Here is a 17,663-nt window from a genome sequence, read left to right as displayed (position 1 = left end):
GCCAACAGTTCCCTGATGGCCAAGGCCCCCGCCGGCCTTTGGCAGATTTGTTTTAAATTTCGCCTGTACACAGCCGGCCCCTAACCGCGGGGAGGCGGGGCTGAATACCGTAGTAACTTTGAGCCCCTATGATAAGCCCTATGCAAAACAACGAGGAGGAGGAGCCAGAGGGAGAGTAAGCAGCCCAGCACTCCTCCGGTTAATAGAACATTTGGTCTCAGAAGAAAGGATTTCCCTCGCTTACTGCCCAATGGGAAGCTAAAGTTGTCCTGGGCGGGCTCACAAGTTGCACAGATGCCTTCTCTCCCCCAATGGGAAGTCCGAGAGGATGTCTAAGGCGGGGCTTTCGTTTCTTTGTGGAGTTTTACAAAAGATGGCCAGAGTAGGGAGCTGGAAGAAAGGGGGAGGGGCTTCCGCAGCCGTTGGTCCCTCCCCTTTTTCTCAGGCTCCGACATCATTGAAGCAGGAGCGGGCTCTCCGTGTTGCGGTCGGCTTTCGTCAGCGGGTAAGCGGGTACGGGAGAAACGGTCGCGGTGGGAGAGAAAGGAGGGAGCCGCCAGTTTCGAAATCCGAGAGGCAAAAGGAGGAAATGAACGTGATTGAGCTAGTCGAGGAAGAAGGACCCGCGCGGGATCACTGAGCCGTGGCTCCAAAATGGCGGCCGTGGAGATGGAGAGGGAATGAATCATTCTCTCGTTCCCGGCGCCCTTTAGCTGCTTTGGAGAGTTTTCTTCTTGTTTCAACTCACTTGTTTCAGTCGGCTACTTTTCCTCAGGAGCTCCTCCATACGCCTCTGGCTCCCTCCTGCCGCGTCTCTTTCAGTTCCTTTAGTTACCTGAAATTCTCTAAATGTGGGACTACAGGCCCCATCATTCCCACCAAGCGCGGTTATTTGTCATGCTCACTAGGAAATAACAAAGTTCCTACTCGTCTGGGAGTGGTTGAAGGAAGGCCGTTGTATAATGTTTTCTTCTCCGCTACTTTTTTTAGGGTCACTGCCAAATTATCTTTCTTGTGATTTGTTTTTTCTTTGCCTCCCCGACGCTCCAAGCGCTTTCAGATTCTGCTTCTCCGTCCCATCCACTTTCAGAACTTTCACCATCTGGTCTCCTTTCACAGGCAACTTTCCTATGCTTTCACACAAGCAACTTTGTCACATTGTTTTCTACAATTATTTTCTTCTGCCTCTTGATAGAAAAAGTTTATTTTCATCTGTTTTGTGTTGCCTAGTTACAATCGTAACTTTTTAAAATCCCAATACACATTTCACACAAGAAAATATGGCACATGTATTTCCCCTCTGATTGATGGTTTGAAGTTTCAAGTGACATTTATGGCAAAAAATTCTTGTGCAATATGGTTCGCTTTTATAGATTTTACAAGGACAAGGTGGATTTTAACAAAAAGTGGAGTTCATGGGTTTTCAAGAGAACACAGGATTAGGTATCTTTTGTCTCCCATCTGTGTTGAAACAAACTCATGTCTGTGGTTGAACATTAATGGAGTTGTTTTGAGAAAATTAGCTTTTGCATCTGTTTGACATTATTTAATGTTTTCAGCCCCTAACTGTAAAGTTAGAAAACAGGCCACAAACAGTGCTTTGGATTTAGCTGCCTTTCATAAAATGTAGTTAAGCTCATTAGTTTCACAGAACATGATAGCGTAACTTATTAATCAGAGATCGAAATCTGCCAAAATTCCTGTATACTACAGGAAGAATATGAACTGAGGGAAAAGGATGCTAGGTTTATAATGTTACATCTAAATGAAAATGTCCTCACCAACATTTAATAAAGTTGTTCTAAGTAATATACTGTACTATTTTTATGTTAAATGGAAAAATAATCGTGTAGTAATTTTGCCTGTGTTAGAACCATTGTACCTCAGTTTTATTACTATATTATCCATTTTTCTGTACCAGTCATAATTGTTGATTAAGCCATTCATCTTTTTAATAATAAAATGCCTGTTTAAATACTATCCTTCTATTGTGGCTTACATTGTATAATAAATTTAATAATAAAAAAAATCACAGCCAACAACATTGTTCTGGGATCCAGCAATATAATCTTGGTAATTCTAAACAACACTTTAAATTCCTTAAAATTCCCCTCAACAAAACACCAGTTTTGTATCTAGTCTCTACTCACTGCTAAATAATTTGGTAACTTCTTAGCTTTTTATGTTACCTTCCAGCTCACATTTTTCATTTATGAGACAAGATTTATCATAATCCTCATCTTCATCCCACTTTTTAATCACTAGATTCCATACATCCCTAGATATTCTACTGATTTTCAAAAGTCAATTTCCATAATGTTAAATCTATGACTAATATTTGTCAGTTCATTATAAAACTTTAGTTGACCAGGTCAATAAAATTTATCTTGTATTTTTATCATGGTTTTGCTCAAAAAAAATCATTCTAGATTTTTTCCCCCTCAGTTACTTTTAAATATCCTTGTTCACCTCAGTTATTTGCTAAATACTATTTGAGCCCAGTCCATAGTAACTATGGTATATTTTCTAAGAGGAACTGGTAGTATCAATATCCTTAAAGTTTTAAGATTTAAATGGTTGATAAAGCTATAGTTGTGAATAGTATTTTAGTTCTGCAATAATATAATTTGGAAAAGTGGGGAATATTTTTCAGTTCATTTAAGAGTATACAACCAGGATGGATAAAAATCATTTTTAAAAAATCAGATTTTTAAATTTTAAATTGGTATATTTATTTATATCAAATTTATTTTAATAAAATGCTTTTGGAGTAAAAATCTTATCTAAAGATAGTTTTATATTTAAGATATAAAATATGTATATTCTCCAATATTTACATTTTTGGTAAACTCGTTCAATGAATCCAAGCTCTGCAAGCTGAGACTGCATTGATGCATTCACACAATTTCACAGTAACCATGAGATAAATCATAAAACAAAGTTCAGGAATATTCCTTTATTCCATTGTTTGGCAAATCGATGTACACTACAAACTGTATGATTGTTTGAAGAGAAATGCATCTGCACCACCAGGCTCTTAAATGTGAGGAAGAAGGACAAGCAGTAAAAATGAAAGTGAAACCTAAGCAGCTTATAAATATAATATTAAAGTGCACCTGTCATTTCAGATCCATCATGGCAGTGCCTGTTAGGGGGCATCCACACATCTGCCTGCCACATCCCTCACCTTGTTGTGTCACTGCTGCATCACGGTCCTTCCATTAAAATGAATGGGATTGTCAGTGAATCAACAGCAGGTCAGGTGGAGCTGCTACGGGACAGAGATGACAGTTGCTCTTTGAAAATTATGATTTAAATCAAATCCACCCTGTATACGACTAATGAATAGCAAACTAAAACATGATTCAACTGTGTGTGTGTGTGTGTGTGTGTGTGTGTGTGTGTGTGTGTGTGTGTACATATAGCTGTATAGAAGACATTTTCAGTTATTACAATGAATTTCTTGCAGGAAATCTATGCATTGTGTTGGACTGAGTTTCAAACTAGAAAGACTCTAGTTAGCATTTTTCCACAGAAGTTACTACATGGCTTTCCTCTCTGCTATATTGACTTCCACTCCCAATCTGCAATTTGAGAATAATAGTGACCTCTCTAATTCAGTAGTTGTAAGAAAGTTTTGAATGTAATTGTTCCATAAAACATATAATATAACCATAACTAAAGGGAATAATTAGCATACTTTTATTTATATTATTTTGTTCATAGGAACAGCGGAAGTCCCCACAATGTATGCCAGATACTTTATTTAATTACTGAATACACTTCTTACTGGTCTCAGGTAGGTGGTGCTAGACCACCTGCTGTATGGAATCTTCTATAAAATGGGAGAAGAGGAAGGACTGCATCAAGCACCATTATTGGTAAGTAATAAATAATGTAGGGGACAAAGGTTCACTAAAATGAATGAGTGTATATAAGCTGAAGTAAAATGGATTAAACAATTACTTATTACTTTATCACTTGTTCCATGTTTTCCTGCCAACATAGACTTGGTTTTCGGAGCATCATAAAGCAGAAAGTTTAGTTTTCATTCTGTAACTCATGCTAGATCCTAGTTTTAGTTCTATATGTTACTAATAGAAACAATGGTATATTTTTCTGTACCGTGGAAAAGAGCGGAGTAACAGTTCCACACTCAATGTGCAGAGGAGGCCAACAATTAAAAAGAAACATTTAGCAATGATTGTTGGATCTCTCCCATAGGAGCAGAAGTTGGCATTGGGATTGTTATGGTACTTATAAACTTGCATATCATTATGTCAATTTCTCATCGATATAATGGTATGCTTTAGTTTATATGATTACACTTTGTTTTTTGCATATACAAAAGTTTGTTTCAACATAATTTTAAAAATCCTGACTGGTTGCTTCTCTAATCCAAAAATCTGATGTGTGTTAATTCAGAGTTCCCCAACCTTGCGGACTGGGGATGGTTCTGCATGAACGACATGCACACATCCCCACCGCTCGCGCAAATGGAGTGTGCATCCACACACTTGCCCGCTGGTCATGCAAGTGGTGTTGCATGTGCTTGCCATTTCTGTGTCCGAGTTGCAAATAGTTCATAGCCCACTAGTGGTCGCAGCCCAGACGTTGGGGACCCTATGTTAATTTATTGCGCTGATTTCCTTGTCTGTTTAGATATAATGCAAAAAGGACTTATTTGTCTCTATATTACAAAGCATTCTGATATTAAGATCTGTTAGATCAGTTCCTGTTCAAAGTTACATGGATGATGAGTGAATAATGCCTATGACCAGTCCTTGAAGTTCTGGCTGTTTCAGCCCCCCAGAGTCTCATGCTCATCATTTAAGTTCTTTCCTGCCAGCTACCCACTAGCAAAGCCAATCAGGAAGCCAGCAAAGAAGGTCCCAAGTCATTTCGGTAAGCCCCGTCTTCCTGCACTTGCGTGAGACCCTGCTTTCCCAAGCTTCTATGCACTTGCATTAAGCTGCACTCTTCTTTCTCTAGTTCTCTTCCATACACAGCCTATGTTGCCCCTCCCCATCCCCCTTCACTTGCTCAGTCTGCACTGGGCCTCCCCTCCCCCATAGAATGAAGCACTCTATGGTCATAAATGCAGAGAGGTTGCCAAGAGCCTAAATTTTGATCACATGACCACAGGGGTGCTGCAACAGCCATAACTTTGGTGACTGGTCACAAATGCTGTTCATTCAATGCTACTGTAACTTTGAACAGTTGCTGAATGAATAGTCATTAAGTCAGAATTATCTATGTTAGAATGCTAAAATATTTTTGCTGTCCTCTTCAAATATTTCTTTCTATATCATAGTCCCTCTCCCCTTAGTGATAGGGAGGAAAAAGGAGGGTCATATCTAAGTAATACCTCTGAGGAAGGTTGGAGTTGACTAGCTGAAAAATCAGAATACATTTCCATGAATAAAGATGGATTTGAACCCAGTCTTCCCTATCATAGTTCAGTATTTGAGTTGCACTGCTCAGAATTCTTGCCTTCTAATCAATTTTTTATTCCTTTAACAGCATTTACATATTCTGATTCTTGTCTTCAATAACCAGTCATTTTTTTATATTGGGGGCAGTTCCTACCTATAGGTGATATTGGCTGTGAACATCTTGGGATTTTATATCCAATTTTTCTGGTAGGACAATGGAAAAATGCTTTGGTCCAGTGTACCTCAAAGAGTTATATTTTTCCTTTTATAAAATAGATATTTGAACACTGCTATCATGCCATTCCTAATCCTTCTTTTCATTAAACTAGATATACTCAGTTTCTGCAGCCATTCTTCATGCTTTAGCCTCCAGTCCCCTAATCATTTTTGTTCTCTTCTGCACTCTTTCTGGAGTCCACATCTTTTTTACATCGTGGTGTATTCCAAGTGTAGCCTTACCAAGCATTATAAAGTGGTATTCTTTTTTACATCATGGTGTATTCCAAGTGTATCCTTACCAAGGCATTATAAAGTGGTATTAACACTTAACGTGATCTTGATTCTATCCCTCTGTTTATGCAGCATAGAACTGTGTCGGCTTTTTTGGCAACTGCTGCACACTGGGTGGCTCATATTTAAATGGTTGTCCACTAGGATTCGTAAGTTCCCTCTCATAGTTACTACTATTGATTGAGGTATCACATATGCTGAACCTGTGCATTTTGTTTTTCTTGCCTAAATCCTGAATAAGATACTGTCTTTTGATGGAAATCAATTGTTATGGGGGAAATTGATCACACAACTTTAGGCTTAAAAAAAATTTGCACAAGAAAGATGGGGTATCACCAATATCTTAATTTTTGAAAGTTCGGAATAGAATTCCATGAATGAATGAATGAATTCATAAATGCAAACTTTTTTTTTTTTTTTTGAGCTCTCAAGTTGGGGCTGACTCCTGACATCTACCTTGTCAAGTCCATGCAGGTTTTTGGAAGTGGTTTGCCATTGCTGTTGCCTTTTCTCTATGACTGACAGATGGACTGGCCCAAAGTTACCCATCTGGCTTCATATCTAAGGTGGAATTAGAACTTGCAGTCTCCCAATTTCAAGCCCGGTGCCTTAACCATTACATCAAACTGGCTATTGCTCAAAAACTATTACACTGGAAACAATGAAGGACTGGTCCACAGTGCCTTTGCCAGCAAAAACTGAGCTCGGGAAGACTATGTGCAACCCTCATAAGCTCTGTTTTTGCTGGCAGAGGGTTGCAGAAGGGTGTCACAGCTGAAAACGGAACTTGGGAGCCCGTTTTCACTGGCAGAGCATTCAGGCCACCACTGACACTCCCAACATGAGTGATGTTGAGCTGGCCATGCCCACCCTGGCCACCCCCACCCCCCAAGGTCAAACATAACCCTGATGCGGCCCTCAATGAAACCAAGTTTGATACCCTCTGCTATACACTATTGCTAATTAGGGTAAAATATTTCTACCTTTCTTTAGACATTCTACTTCCAGAGTGAAGGTATATATCTATCAATTGCATATCCAAACTGCTTTTATTTTAAGTTTATTGATTTTCAAATACAGAAAGTTAAAAGATAAAGACAAGAAAGAAAAGGTTTTAAAAAGAAAAAAGATCAAGAATGATAGATAAAGGGTTCAAAAAAAAGAAATAGAAAAAGAATTATTTCTGACTTGGTTTAATATGGTTATGAATACAAATATATCAAACTCTTACTTTAAAATTAACATTTTTGACAATGTTTCTACAATTACATATAGTATATGTCACATGATTTAGTCAAAATACCATTAACTATATTCAGGTCTTTACAGATGTATATATTAACTTGATTCCTTTAATAAAATTCATATCTTCCAGAACTTTAAACAAAAATTCCCAATTCAAATTATCAAAAGCTTTCTTAGCACCTACAATTAGTACAAGTTTTTTTCACTACGTTAAACAGCTTTCATTTAATATGCAAAGCCTTTTTAGAAGATAGTTAACTAATGATATTTTTCTGTTTTCACTAGGACACAATGTTTGTACGTGGACTGAAGAGGAAACGTATTGAAGGTGAAGATGATATTGAAGGAAGTTTTACTGGCTTTAAAGCTATTCCTTCATATAACCTTCAGCGCCAGACACTGCTAGACATGTCATTGGTAAAACTTCAGCTCTGCCACATGCTTGTTGAACCTAATCTGTATCGTTCAGTGCTTATAGCAAACACCGTACGGCAGATCCAAGAAGAAATGACTCAAGATGGAAGTTGGCAGATGATAAATCCTCAGAGTACAGGACCAGCCTCTCTGGACCGTCTTGTTTCAACAGATATTCTCTGTCGTTCTTCCAAAGAGCAAACTGAAGAAAAGCTTGCTCAAGAATATAGTGGTTTCTCTAAGAATTTTGAGGACACACAATCACAAGAGAATGTAGACATCTTAAGGCCTGCTGTGCTACAAGCATCCAGAAGCTTGCAGGGAAACATGTGGGAGATGGATAGCATTCCAGAAAATAGAGTAAACTTCCATAAGTCATCATTAGATCAAATATTTGAAACTAAAACTTCTGACGCTGTTGAAGATCTTTTTTCAGAAGTTGACAGTTCTTATTACACTCTTGATACTGTATTAACAGGGATGATGGGCAATACAAAAATGGGACACTGTGATGTTCTTGAAACCTTTCCTCAAGGAGCCACAAATTCAAATTCTAACTGTAAGTCTGATCTTAATGAGCTTGATCATTTTGTAGAGATTCTGGTTGAATCTTGAAACTAAGAAAAATCCCTTGAAGAAGCTAGGTTGTAAACAATAAAACTTTTTGAGATATTTTGTTCTCTTAAACCTGGATGTGATCTTCCCTTACCGACTTGCCCCCAATTCACATCATTTTGCAAAATTGAGTTAATTTATAAAATTAACCCATCATTTGTAGTGTTCAGTTTTGCTAAGTATATACTTTAGTGGCCACGGTCCGGAGATAATCAAAAGCATACATTTAAATTGTCATGCCCAAGCTTTTTAAAAATTAATTTAAATCTACAACAACCCATTATATATCGCAAATTACTTTGGGAATTCCCTAATTTTCAGCAGCACACTGACATGTCAAAAGATCTCTAGATGTAATCATGTACTCTGTATTCTGACCATGCATTTTTCTATTTTTGAGGCCTAACTTACCAGGAGGCTCTTCTAACATTAAGGGCAAATTAGTATATCAGGATTATTCTTTCTTGCCTATCTCATAACTGCAGGGTGAAACTGTTAAAGACACTCCAGTCCTTAAAATACCACAAATGAAGTCAAATCCCATAATGTCTAGTTTAGGAGTGCTTCCTGCAGCCTACCAGAACCTTGAGATTGTACCACCACCATTCAGAAGCAAAGTGATCACCATGAGTACATTATTTCCCAGAAGTATTTTCTTAACCACCCCAGAGAAGGGGGCAGAACTGAAAATTTCAGTGCATCGCTTCTAGTGATATCATCTTACTCAAGGGACTACGTTTGCCCGACAAAAACTTAATAATTTCAAATTAAGAAACTTTCAACTACCCCTGGCATTAGTGCCTGCTGTTTCGTTTTATGGAATTAATTTGGTATAAAGAGAAAATGCTTCGGTTTTCCCTCCTTAATTTCACATAAATGCTATGTTCTGTAAGTTTATTTACCACATGAGCTCTTGGAAAAATTGTAAAGCAGCTATTTCTCATTTTCTTAGTTTTTTCTGTTTTTTCTTTTTAAAATTATAATTTTTTTTTAAAAAGTATCAGTGTTCAGAATATTATAGCTATTTTCTGAAGATATATTTTTGCTATGAATTCTGTCTCAAAACTGCTTATTTAATATCTTGAAATATTTGCAGTTGTATTTTTTAATTGTTTTGAAAAAGGGACTTTTCTCCCTTATAACTGACTACCCCTGCATAGTGCAGTAGAGTAGAAGTATGTGTAATTGTTAACTACAAGCTGAACTGTTATTGGCATTCAGCCTTGAAGTAGAGTATTAGAAATCAAGTTATTCTTGAAACCTAAACATCTGAGGAAGAGCTTCCAATAGGCTTCAGGAACTCTTGATGCATTTAAACTTCACTTCAAGCCATGTTTTTGTTACCTTCAAGCATAAATTATATGGGTTTTATTTATAAATATTTATATAACTCTGTCATCAAACAAATTATTGGCTGAAGTTTACCATTTACTTTTATATTTAGGGGAAAACACCCCTTTATTGCACTAATTACTAACCAACTGTTACAGAGGACTTCAAGTTCTCCAAACTTAAATTGTTCTAGTTGCCAGTCTGTAAATGTGCATTCCTTTGAGTCCTTATAAACATATTATCTCAGCAAATTATTATTTAAGAGAAACATACATTCACATGCATGTAATTATCTACTAAAAATCCTAGTGCATACCATTTATAATAAATTGCCCATTTTCTTTCCTTGTTAACTGGAGATATAGATAAAACAATTGCAAGGTGACGGAAGAAAGAACGAAACAATTATTTTAAGCAAAATAAACATTTGCTTCAATATCAACATAACTATTACCATTGCAGGCCATTTTAGCTATTTTGCATTTGTTCCCTGTGATTAAAATTGGATTGGTTGCTTGCTTAAAATAAATTCTTTGAAAATGGTTTCTCTGGTGATGCTGAGATCAAATATAGATTTCAAAATATTGGACACATTTTCTCCCAGCATGTCATAGATGCAGTATATCGTTGTGTAAAGGAAGTTAACCCTAACTCTAACCAGTAAGGTTCATTATGCACAATTAAAGCAACTGTTCTATGCATAAAGATCCATGTCTTCTGTGTACATCATTAAATGTCTTTGTCTTGGTTTATATATTAGAACTTAAGACCATTTTGCATGATTATCCCTTCCTGAGATTTAATGGGGCAGCTTATATGAAAGTAGCTTCATGACTGTGGCCTTAATAATTTAAGTGCTTTTGAAACAGCTAATTTGAAAATAGCACTGTATGTTTTTTAATCTTGGCAAGTACTGCCTAATTTTGTAATTCAGTTTTGTGCCAGACCACATAATTTGTAAGGAGATCTTTCTTAAACATTTGGAAGTGACTAATATCTTTTTATATTAAAGTTGAATATGAAATGACTATTCTGATATTAGTAATTTTTGTGTACTAATTTTGATCTTATGAGAACAGGACTGATGAAATTTCTTTCTTGGTAGTAACTTAATGAAGTGTTTTAAAGTAGAAAATATTTATTGTAAATATTCTTGCTGTTTTTAGGGCAAAATGTTATATTTACCAAAACAGGATTTAGAGAAAATCCATTGGAACCTTTCAAGAACATAACATTACAGAATTTTATGCTTATTCTTCAACATATCCTTAACATTTATCTTCCAGATATAGACGCTAAGCTTGATTTGGGGTGGGGGTTCCCATAGATAGATAGATAGATAGATAGATAGATAGATAGATAGATAGATAGATAGATAGATAGATAGATAGATAGATAGATAGATATAGACGCTAAGCTTGATTTGGGGTGGGGGTTCCCATATATATATATATATCCCCTCATAAATATTCAGGGCTGTGGATCTTTCCATAACAAAATCTGAAACAGTAAACAGAAAAATTGTAACTGGCTAATGCAAAAATGTGGGTTTTTTTGCAAACCGGACACTTTGAAGACTAGTTGTAAACTAGTCTTGCATTATCAGTCCCAAAGAGGTCATAAATCACATTTCTAATGGTAACACTACCCTATAAAAAGGACATAAATGGCTACAAAAGTTACCACACAGTTACCACACAGTCCAAACAATATTTTCTATACAGAAAGGAACTACAGGTAGTCCTTAATGACCAAGATTGGGACCAGCAACACAGGCATAAAGCAAAAAAATAATGATGACATAAGTTCTAGTTGTGGTCATTAAGCGAATTGTGTGGGCATAAAGTATGACGTGACCATGACTTGCAATTTCCAGTCAGCTTCCCCAGTGACTGCTGGCAGAAAGGTTGCAAATGTTGACCATGTGACCGTGGGATGCTGCAGTCGTAATTGCATGCAGTCGCCATGTATATGACTAATCAAAACTAACAACATAAAACATTGCTGAAAAAAATTAATTTAGACAATGTATGTTTTAACTGGGTTTAGAAAAGGTTAAGGAACACTGGGAAATTGTGAAAGCCAAAGGCTACCCAAAAGAATTCAGTATGTGCTTCATTGGCTATAGAAAGGTTTTTATGCTGACCATCTCATTGCCTTCATGCAAAATTCATATGCCTAATTGGGAGCTACTTATTACTGTTGCGGTTCTCTTCTTAAGGCTAACTTCTGGCTGTACTATGAGCAGGTGAGTGAGGCTTCTATTCTTTGCTTCCTTCTGATTGCAGTGAGTTTCCTCGGAAGGTTGGGAGGGTGAGTTTGGGTCCAATAGCCAAAAAAAGCAACAGGTGAGTTTGACCCTGGCTGTGTCAAAAAGAATAGTGAAGGCAATCTATTTTGTTTACTACAGAAAGTCCTTGACTTAAGACCAGTCATGTTACTACAGCCATTGAATGGATGTTTTATAGTTCGTTTTATAGTTGGCCATTGTATATGGTTGTGCCACTCCCCCCCTTTGACTGCATATCAAGCAGGTCAGCTTTATGACTCTTCTATGGTCACCTAGCCACAATTAATGTTTTTGCCAGTTTCTAGCAAATAAATGTTCATTCAAATGAATGGATTTGCTTAATGACTGCAGCATTCGCTTAATGACATGGTAGATAGCTTCTGTCTCTTAGGTTCACCTATCAATGGAACAAGCAACCAATAGTACATTTCCCAATGAGGCCCTTCGTGCTCTCTGAGCTTGCTTGTTTTCTTGCAGATGTTTGATTACCCAAACTATTGCTAGTCTAGCACTGAAGATGTTACATAGTTTGGGTAATGAACCATCTGCAAGAAAACAAACTCAAAGAGCACTAAGGACCCCTCATGTCAACCCTGAGCTACAAATATTCTCCTTTATTAATACACTAGCTGAATATCTGAATACACGAAACTATGTGATCGGGCTTGATAAATCGACATAGCTTGAAAATAAATGAGTGGCTACAATCGGCCTCCCCTCTCCTCTCCTTCAGACTTGTCCCACAGAAGCCTCTATCCCTTCTCTCTCTCAGGCTTGCCCCACAGAATCCTTCCCTATCCTATCCCCTTCTCGCTCTCAGGCTCCTCCAAACTCCCAGCCAGCAGGCTGGATGAGTCATGCGCTGGCCATGCCCAAGTGGCAGTTTGAACAGAAATCTTTTCAGTTGGAGAGGAGGGAATAGAAATCCTTAACATCTGAGCGTGTTGATAATAACAAATACTAATGATCTGATGGTCATTTCAAAAAATCCTTTCTAAGTGAGCACCTAGAAGCCAAGATGAACATATGCATCACATTTCAAGTTTGTAGGCTTTACGGTTCTGGAGATTTAGTGATCCAGCGTGAGTGGTTTTCACTTTTTTACATAGATTTCCCTCTTATACTTCCATGGTGATACTTTTTGTTATTCTACCATTGGAAGCAATAGAGGGTGCAGGCTTTGCTTTCTGTTACCCATCTTTCCAACACATCTAAGTCTCCCAAGTTGCCAGGGAGGGGGAAGAAAAATTCCCTTGCAATCTTTCTTTGGGATATAACTGAAGCCTGGAAAAAAAGGAAGAGAAAAGCTGCATAATGAAAGACAACATTCAATCTACACCAGTGGTTCCCAATGTGGGGCCCACACCCCACAGGGGGGCAATTTGATTTTTAATGGGGGCAATTTGAACCTTATTTAAACCAAGTTAATAGTCTTTTAGGCTTCCTCCGCAAGAGTACAGTTCACTTTTTGAGTAAAGTAAGAATTATAGGTCACAAGGGGGACATCAGGATTTTAGAGATGCTTAGGTGGGGCATGGGGAAAAAAGTTGGGAACCACTGATCTACAAAGATCATTTTTACCACCTTGAAGCAAATTAAGTGCAGTATAATCTATCCATGAGTATTTCTCCAAAATACAGGAAAAAAGTAGATCAACAGAACTAGTATGATAATTGCTACAGAGGCTGGGGCTCTTAATATGCTAAGGGCCTTGTTTCTTGGGTTTACTGTTAACTGATTAATTATTTCAGTTGCTACATAATTCTCTTTTGGATGTTTTTGTTGTTTTAAAACATTGTTTTAATTGATTTTATAATTTTAGAATTATAGCTGCCCAGAGTCATTGGTTGAGATAGGTGGCTATAGAAGTTGAATAAATAGGAATATTGAGAAAGAGTGGGACTTACTAAAATGATGAGATGCTTCTTCAGGGGGAAATGAATGGACTTTTACAAGAAATGGCATTGATACTATGACAAAAAACCACAGGGAGATAAGGAAATGTAATACATGGTATAGATGGGAAAACAGAAAATGTTTCACAAGAGATAATGAACAAAGATCAAAATGTCCAGGGAAAGGAGAAGGCAACAGAAAGAATGGAGGAAAAGATAGAACAGAAAAATCAGCAAATAAAACAAGAGAAGAAGGAAAGGATAATAAAGATAATAATGACTGATGAAATAAATCAAGGGAAAAAAACTTTAAAAAGATTTAAAAATGAAATCAGATAAGCAGGAAGATACTTTTGAAAGAGAGGTAGGGGCTTGGGTAGATACATTGGAGGACTGGCAGTATAAGACGGTAGAGACGGGAGAAATATTTAAACTAGATAGAGATAAAAATCCAAGAGGAATATGGAAGGCAAGCCAAAAAGCGAATAAAAATTGAAGTATTAAAAAGGGCAAGAGATGATGGATATAAAGGAACTGACTTAGAAACAAGAATTAAAAGGGTTATTAGTATACACACTTTAATATAATAGAATAAAAATAATAACAAGCTGGGAAGACCAGAGGTTGAAAGATGGTATTATATATGTTCAACTAATATTGTGATTGGCATTAGAATGGCATTTTGAAACATTGAACAATTAAATATTGAAGGATTATATCTTAATACAAATCTGTGTATCGATACTAAGATCACAAAAGCTTGAGTGACATAACAAATATTCATATCATTGTTATTTGTATCAAAATGAATGATACCCAGATGCCACATTGTTCATGCATTGATGTTGATGTAAACATAAAATTATTTTTTTTAAAGTTGAATAAATAAGTAATAACTGAAAACGAAATTGATTCTCCAGAAAAGAAAGCTCTCATATACTGAACTCTACCTCTCTATTAACCCATAAACACATAGCAGTTTCATGGAATACCAACTGATTAAACTCACTCTCTTTAAACTATACACAGCAACATTATTCTATGATCAGGCCTCTCTGACCTCATTGATATTGTTGAAAAAACAATAGATTACAAAAAAGTGTGGGGCTCTTGGATAATTAGCCTTTGAGATATAGTTGGAATTACATTTTCACTATCCCTCTTCCACTGGTCATAAATGATGGAGCTGAAATAGTTTCTTAATGTATTTAAGGTCATATGACAGAGAAAGAACGTTGATCCTTACCTGAATGTCTATTCTCTGTAGCGTAGGTGGGAGGGGCTACAGCAGGGTTTCTGACAGCCTGATTGGTCCAAAGACTGAGGGATTTTTCTTTAACATCTCCTCCTTTCCCTCATGGCTCCATTGACGAGGTCAAATGGAACATCTGATATCTTTATGTAAGGAATAACGTCCCAACAAAAACCATAACAAGACAGAAAAACACAACTAAGCAATTCCGACCACCCCGACCCCTGCTAACTACCTAGGGTGGGAATGTAGCCCCTTCCACCTACACTACAGAGAATAGACGTTCAGGTAAGGACCAACATTCTTTCTCTAGCTCCAGTGGGAGGGGCTACAGCAGGGACATACCCAGGCTAAGTCCCAGGGCGGGAAGAAGATCCCGGGGGAGGGGAGGTCGCTACTGGTTGAAGCACTCTACAGCCGAAGGCCGTGTCTGCCGAAGCGAAGGGGTTAAGACGGTAGTGCCGAATAAAGGGGGAGGGGGAGGCCCAGGTAGCCGCCCAACAGAGATCCTCTAGAGGAGCCCTAGTAGCCCAGGACGCCGTGGTGGCCGCACTCTTAACTTTAACTTTTAATAAATTTATATGCCGCCCAATCCCGTAGGACTCCGGGCGGCTTACAGAAACAAGTTAAAATAAGGAGTTAAAATAAAAGAAACAATTTAAAGAGAAACAATTTAAAAACAACGCACCATACACTCAATCTAGGTGGGGCTGGACCTCATTCATGAAGTCAACAGCCCCAGGCCTGCCGGAATAGCCAGGTTTTAGTGGCTTTTCGGAAGGCCGAGAGAGTGGCAAGCGTCCGGATCTCTACGGGTAGGTCGTTCCACAGGGTAAGAGCAGCTACAGAGAAGGCCCTCCTCCGAGGAGCCGCCAGCCGGCATTGTCCGGTCGATGGCACCCGGAGAAGGCCTGGTCTGTGAGTTCTTATCGGCCGTTGGGAGGTATGTGGCAGGAGGCGGTCTCTCAGATATCCAGGTCCTAGGCCATGTAGGGCTTTAAAGGTGATGACCAGCACCTTGAAGTGTGTGCGGAGACCGATCGGATGCCAGTGCAGCTTGCGGAGGATAGGTGTAATATGGGTGTATCTAGGTACACCCAAAATCGCTCGCACGGCTGCGTTCTGGACTAACTGTAGTCTCCAAACACTTTTCAAGGGCAGCCTCATGTAAAGCGCATTACAATAATCGAGCCTAGAGGTGACGAGGGCATGAGTGACCATTCAAAGTGCCTCCCGGTCCAGGTAGGGCCGCAACTGGTGCACCAGGCGAACCTGGGCAAAAGCCCCCCTGGTCACAGCCAACAAATGGTGTTCTAATGTCAGCTGCGAATCCAGGAGGACACCCAAGTTGCGGACCCTCTCTGAGGGGTGTAGGATTTCACCCTCCAGGCTAAGGGATGGAATATCTGGACTATCCTTGGGAGGCAACATCAATAGCCACTCGGTCTTGTCTGGATTGAGTGCAAGCTTGTTTGCTCCCATCCAGACCCTGACAGCCTCCAGGCACTGGCACATCACTTCCACCACTTCGCTGAGTTGGCACGGGGCGGACAGATGCAATTGAGTATCGTCCGCATACTGATGGTATTTGATCCCGTGCAGGCGTATGATCTCACCCAGCGGCTTCATGTAGATGTTAAATAGGAGGGGGGACAGGACCGAGCCCTGCAGCACCCCGTATTTAAGGGGCCTAGGGGTCGACCTCTGTCCTCCAACCAACACCGACTGCGACCTGTCCGAGAGGTAGGAGGAGACCCACCGTAAAACGGTGCCTCCCACTCCCACCTCCCGCAACCGCCACAGAAGGATACCATGGTCGATGGTATCGAAGGCCACTGAGAGGTCAAAAAGCACCAGGATAGAGGAATGTCCTCTATCCCTGGCCCGCCAGAGATCATCGATCAGCCGTAACCAGGCCTGAAACCTGACTGAAAAGGGTCTAGATAATCTGCTTCATCCAAGGACCTTCAGAGTTGAAAGGCCACAACCTTCTCAACAACCTTCCCTACAAAAGGGAGGTTGGAGACTCCACTCCTAGTGGAGTGGGCTGTGATGCCCTGGGGAGGCACCTGTTGACTGGCCTGGCTCACCCATCTGCCAATGGTGGCTGAGGACACCCTAGCTCCCAATGACCTATCCTGAAAGTACAGGAATAAGACCTCCAATCGCTGAAAAGAAGATATACGCCGGAGATAGATGCGTAGGGCCCGGCGTACATCCAAACGATGCCAGACAACCTCCCTCTCATGAGCAGGAGCAGGACAGAAATTGGGAAGGATAACCTCCTGCGATCTATGGAAAAGGGAATTCACCTTTGGGAGAAAGGTGGGATCAAGCCTCAGGACTACCCTGTCCTGATGAAACTGACAGATTCTCTTTGGACGACAGGGCACCCAATTCGGAAATGCGTCTGGCGGACGTGACAGCCACTAGAAATATGACCTTCAGGGTAAGGAACCTAAGGTGGACCGTCCTTAGTGGCTCAAAGGGAGCGCCCGTAAGAGCCCTAAGCACTAGGGGGAGGTCCCACAAGGGGAACCTGCGAACAGGAGGGGGACATAGGTTTGCCACCCCCTTCAGAAAGCGTTTTACTAAGGGTGACTGTGCCAATGACCCGGAACCCTCCCCTGATAGGACTGAGGAGAGGGCAGCCGCCTGTCTCCTCAAGGTGTTAT

At 39.3% G+C, this 17,663-nt stretch overlaps 1 protein-coding gene across 1 annotated transcript; it reads left to right on the top strand.

The window, feature by feature from the left end:
* The first annotated feature begins 416 nt into the window (after positions 1 to 416).
* Positions 417 to 10,579, top strand: CDCA4 (cell division cycle associated 4). The gene is made up of 3 exons (XM_014052671.2): positions 417 to 505; positions 3,727 to 3,881; positions 7,476 to 10,579. The coding sequence occupies exons 2-3, from the start codon at positions 3,843 to 3,845 to the stop codon at positions 8,217 to 8,219; spliced, it is 783 nt and encodes a 260-aa protein (XP_013908146.1). The 5' UTR covers positions 417 to 505; positions 3,727 to 3,842; the 3' UTR covers positions 8,220 to 10,579.
* Positions 10,580 to 17,663: the final 7,084 nt, after the last annotated feature.

This window comes from Thamnophis sirtalis, unplaced genomic scaffold (genome assembly GCF_051295495.1).
Source record: "Thamnophis sirtalis isolate CommonGarterSnake01/CBP01778 unplaced genomic scaffold, rThaSir2_p1.2 scaffold_1, whole genome shotgun sequence".
Lineage (NCBI taxonomy): Eukaryota > Metazoa > Chordata > Lepidosauria > Squamata > Natricidae > Thamnophis > Thamnophis sirtalis.
This window is presented reverse-complemented; position numbering and strand designations above follow the sequence as displayed.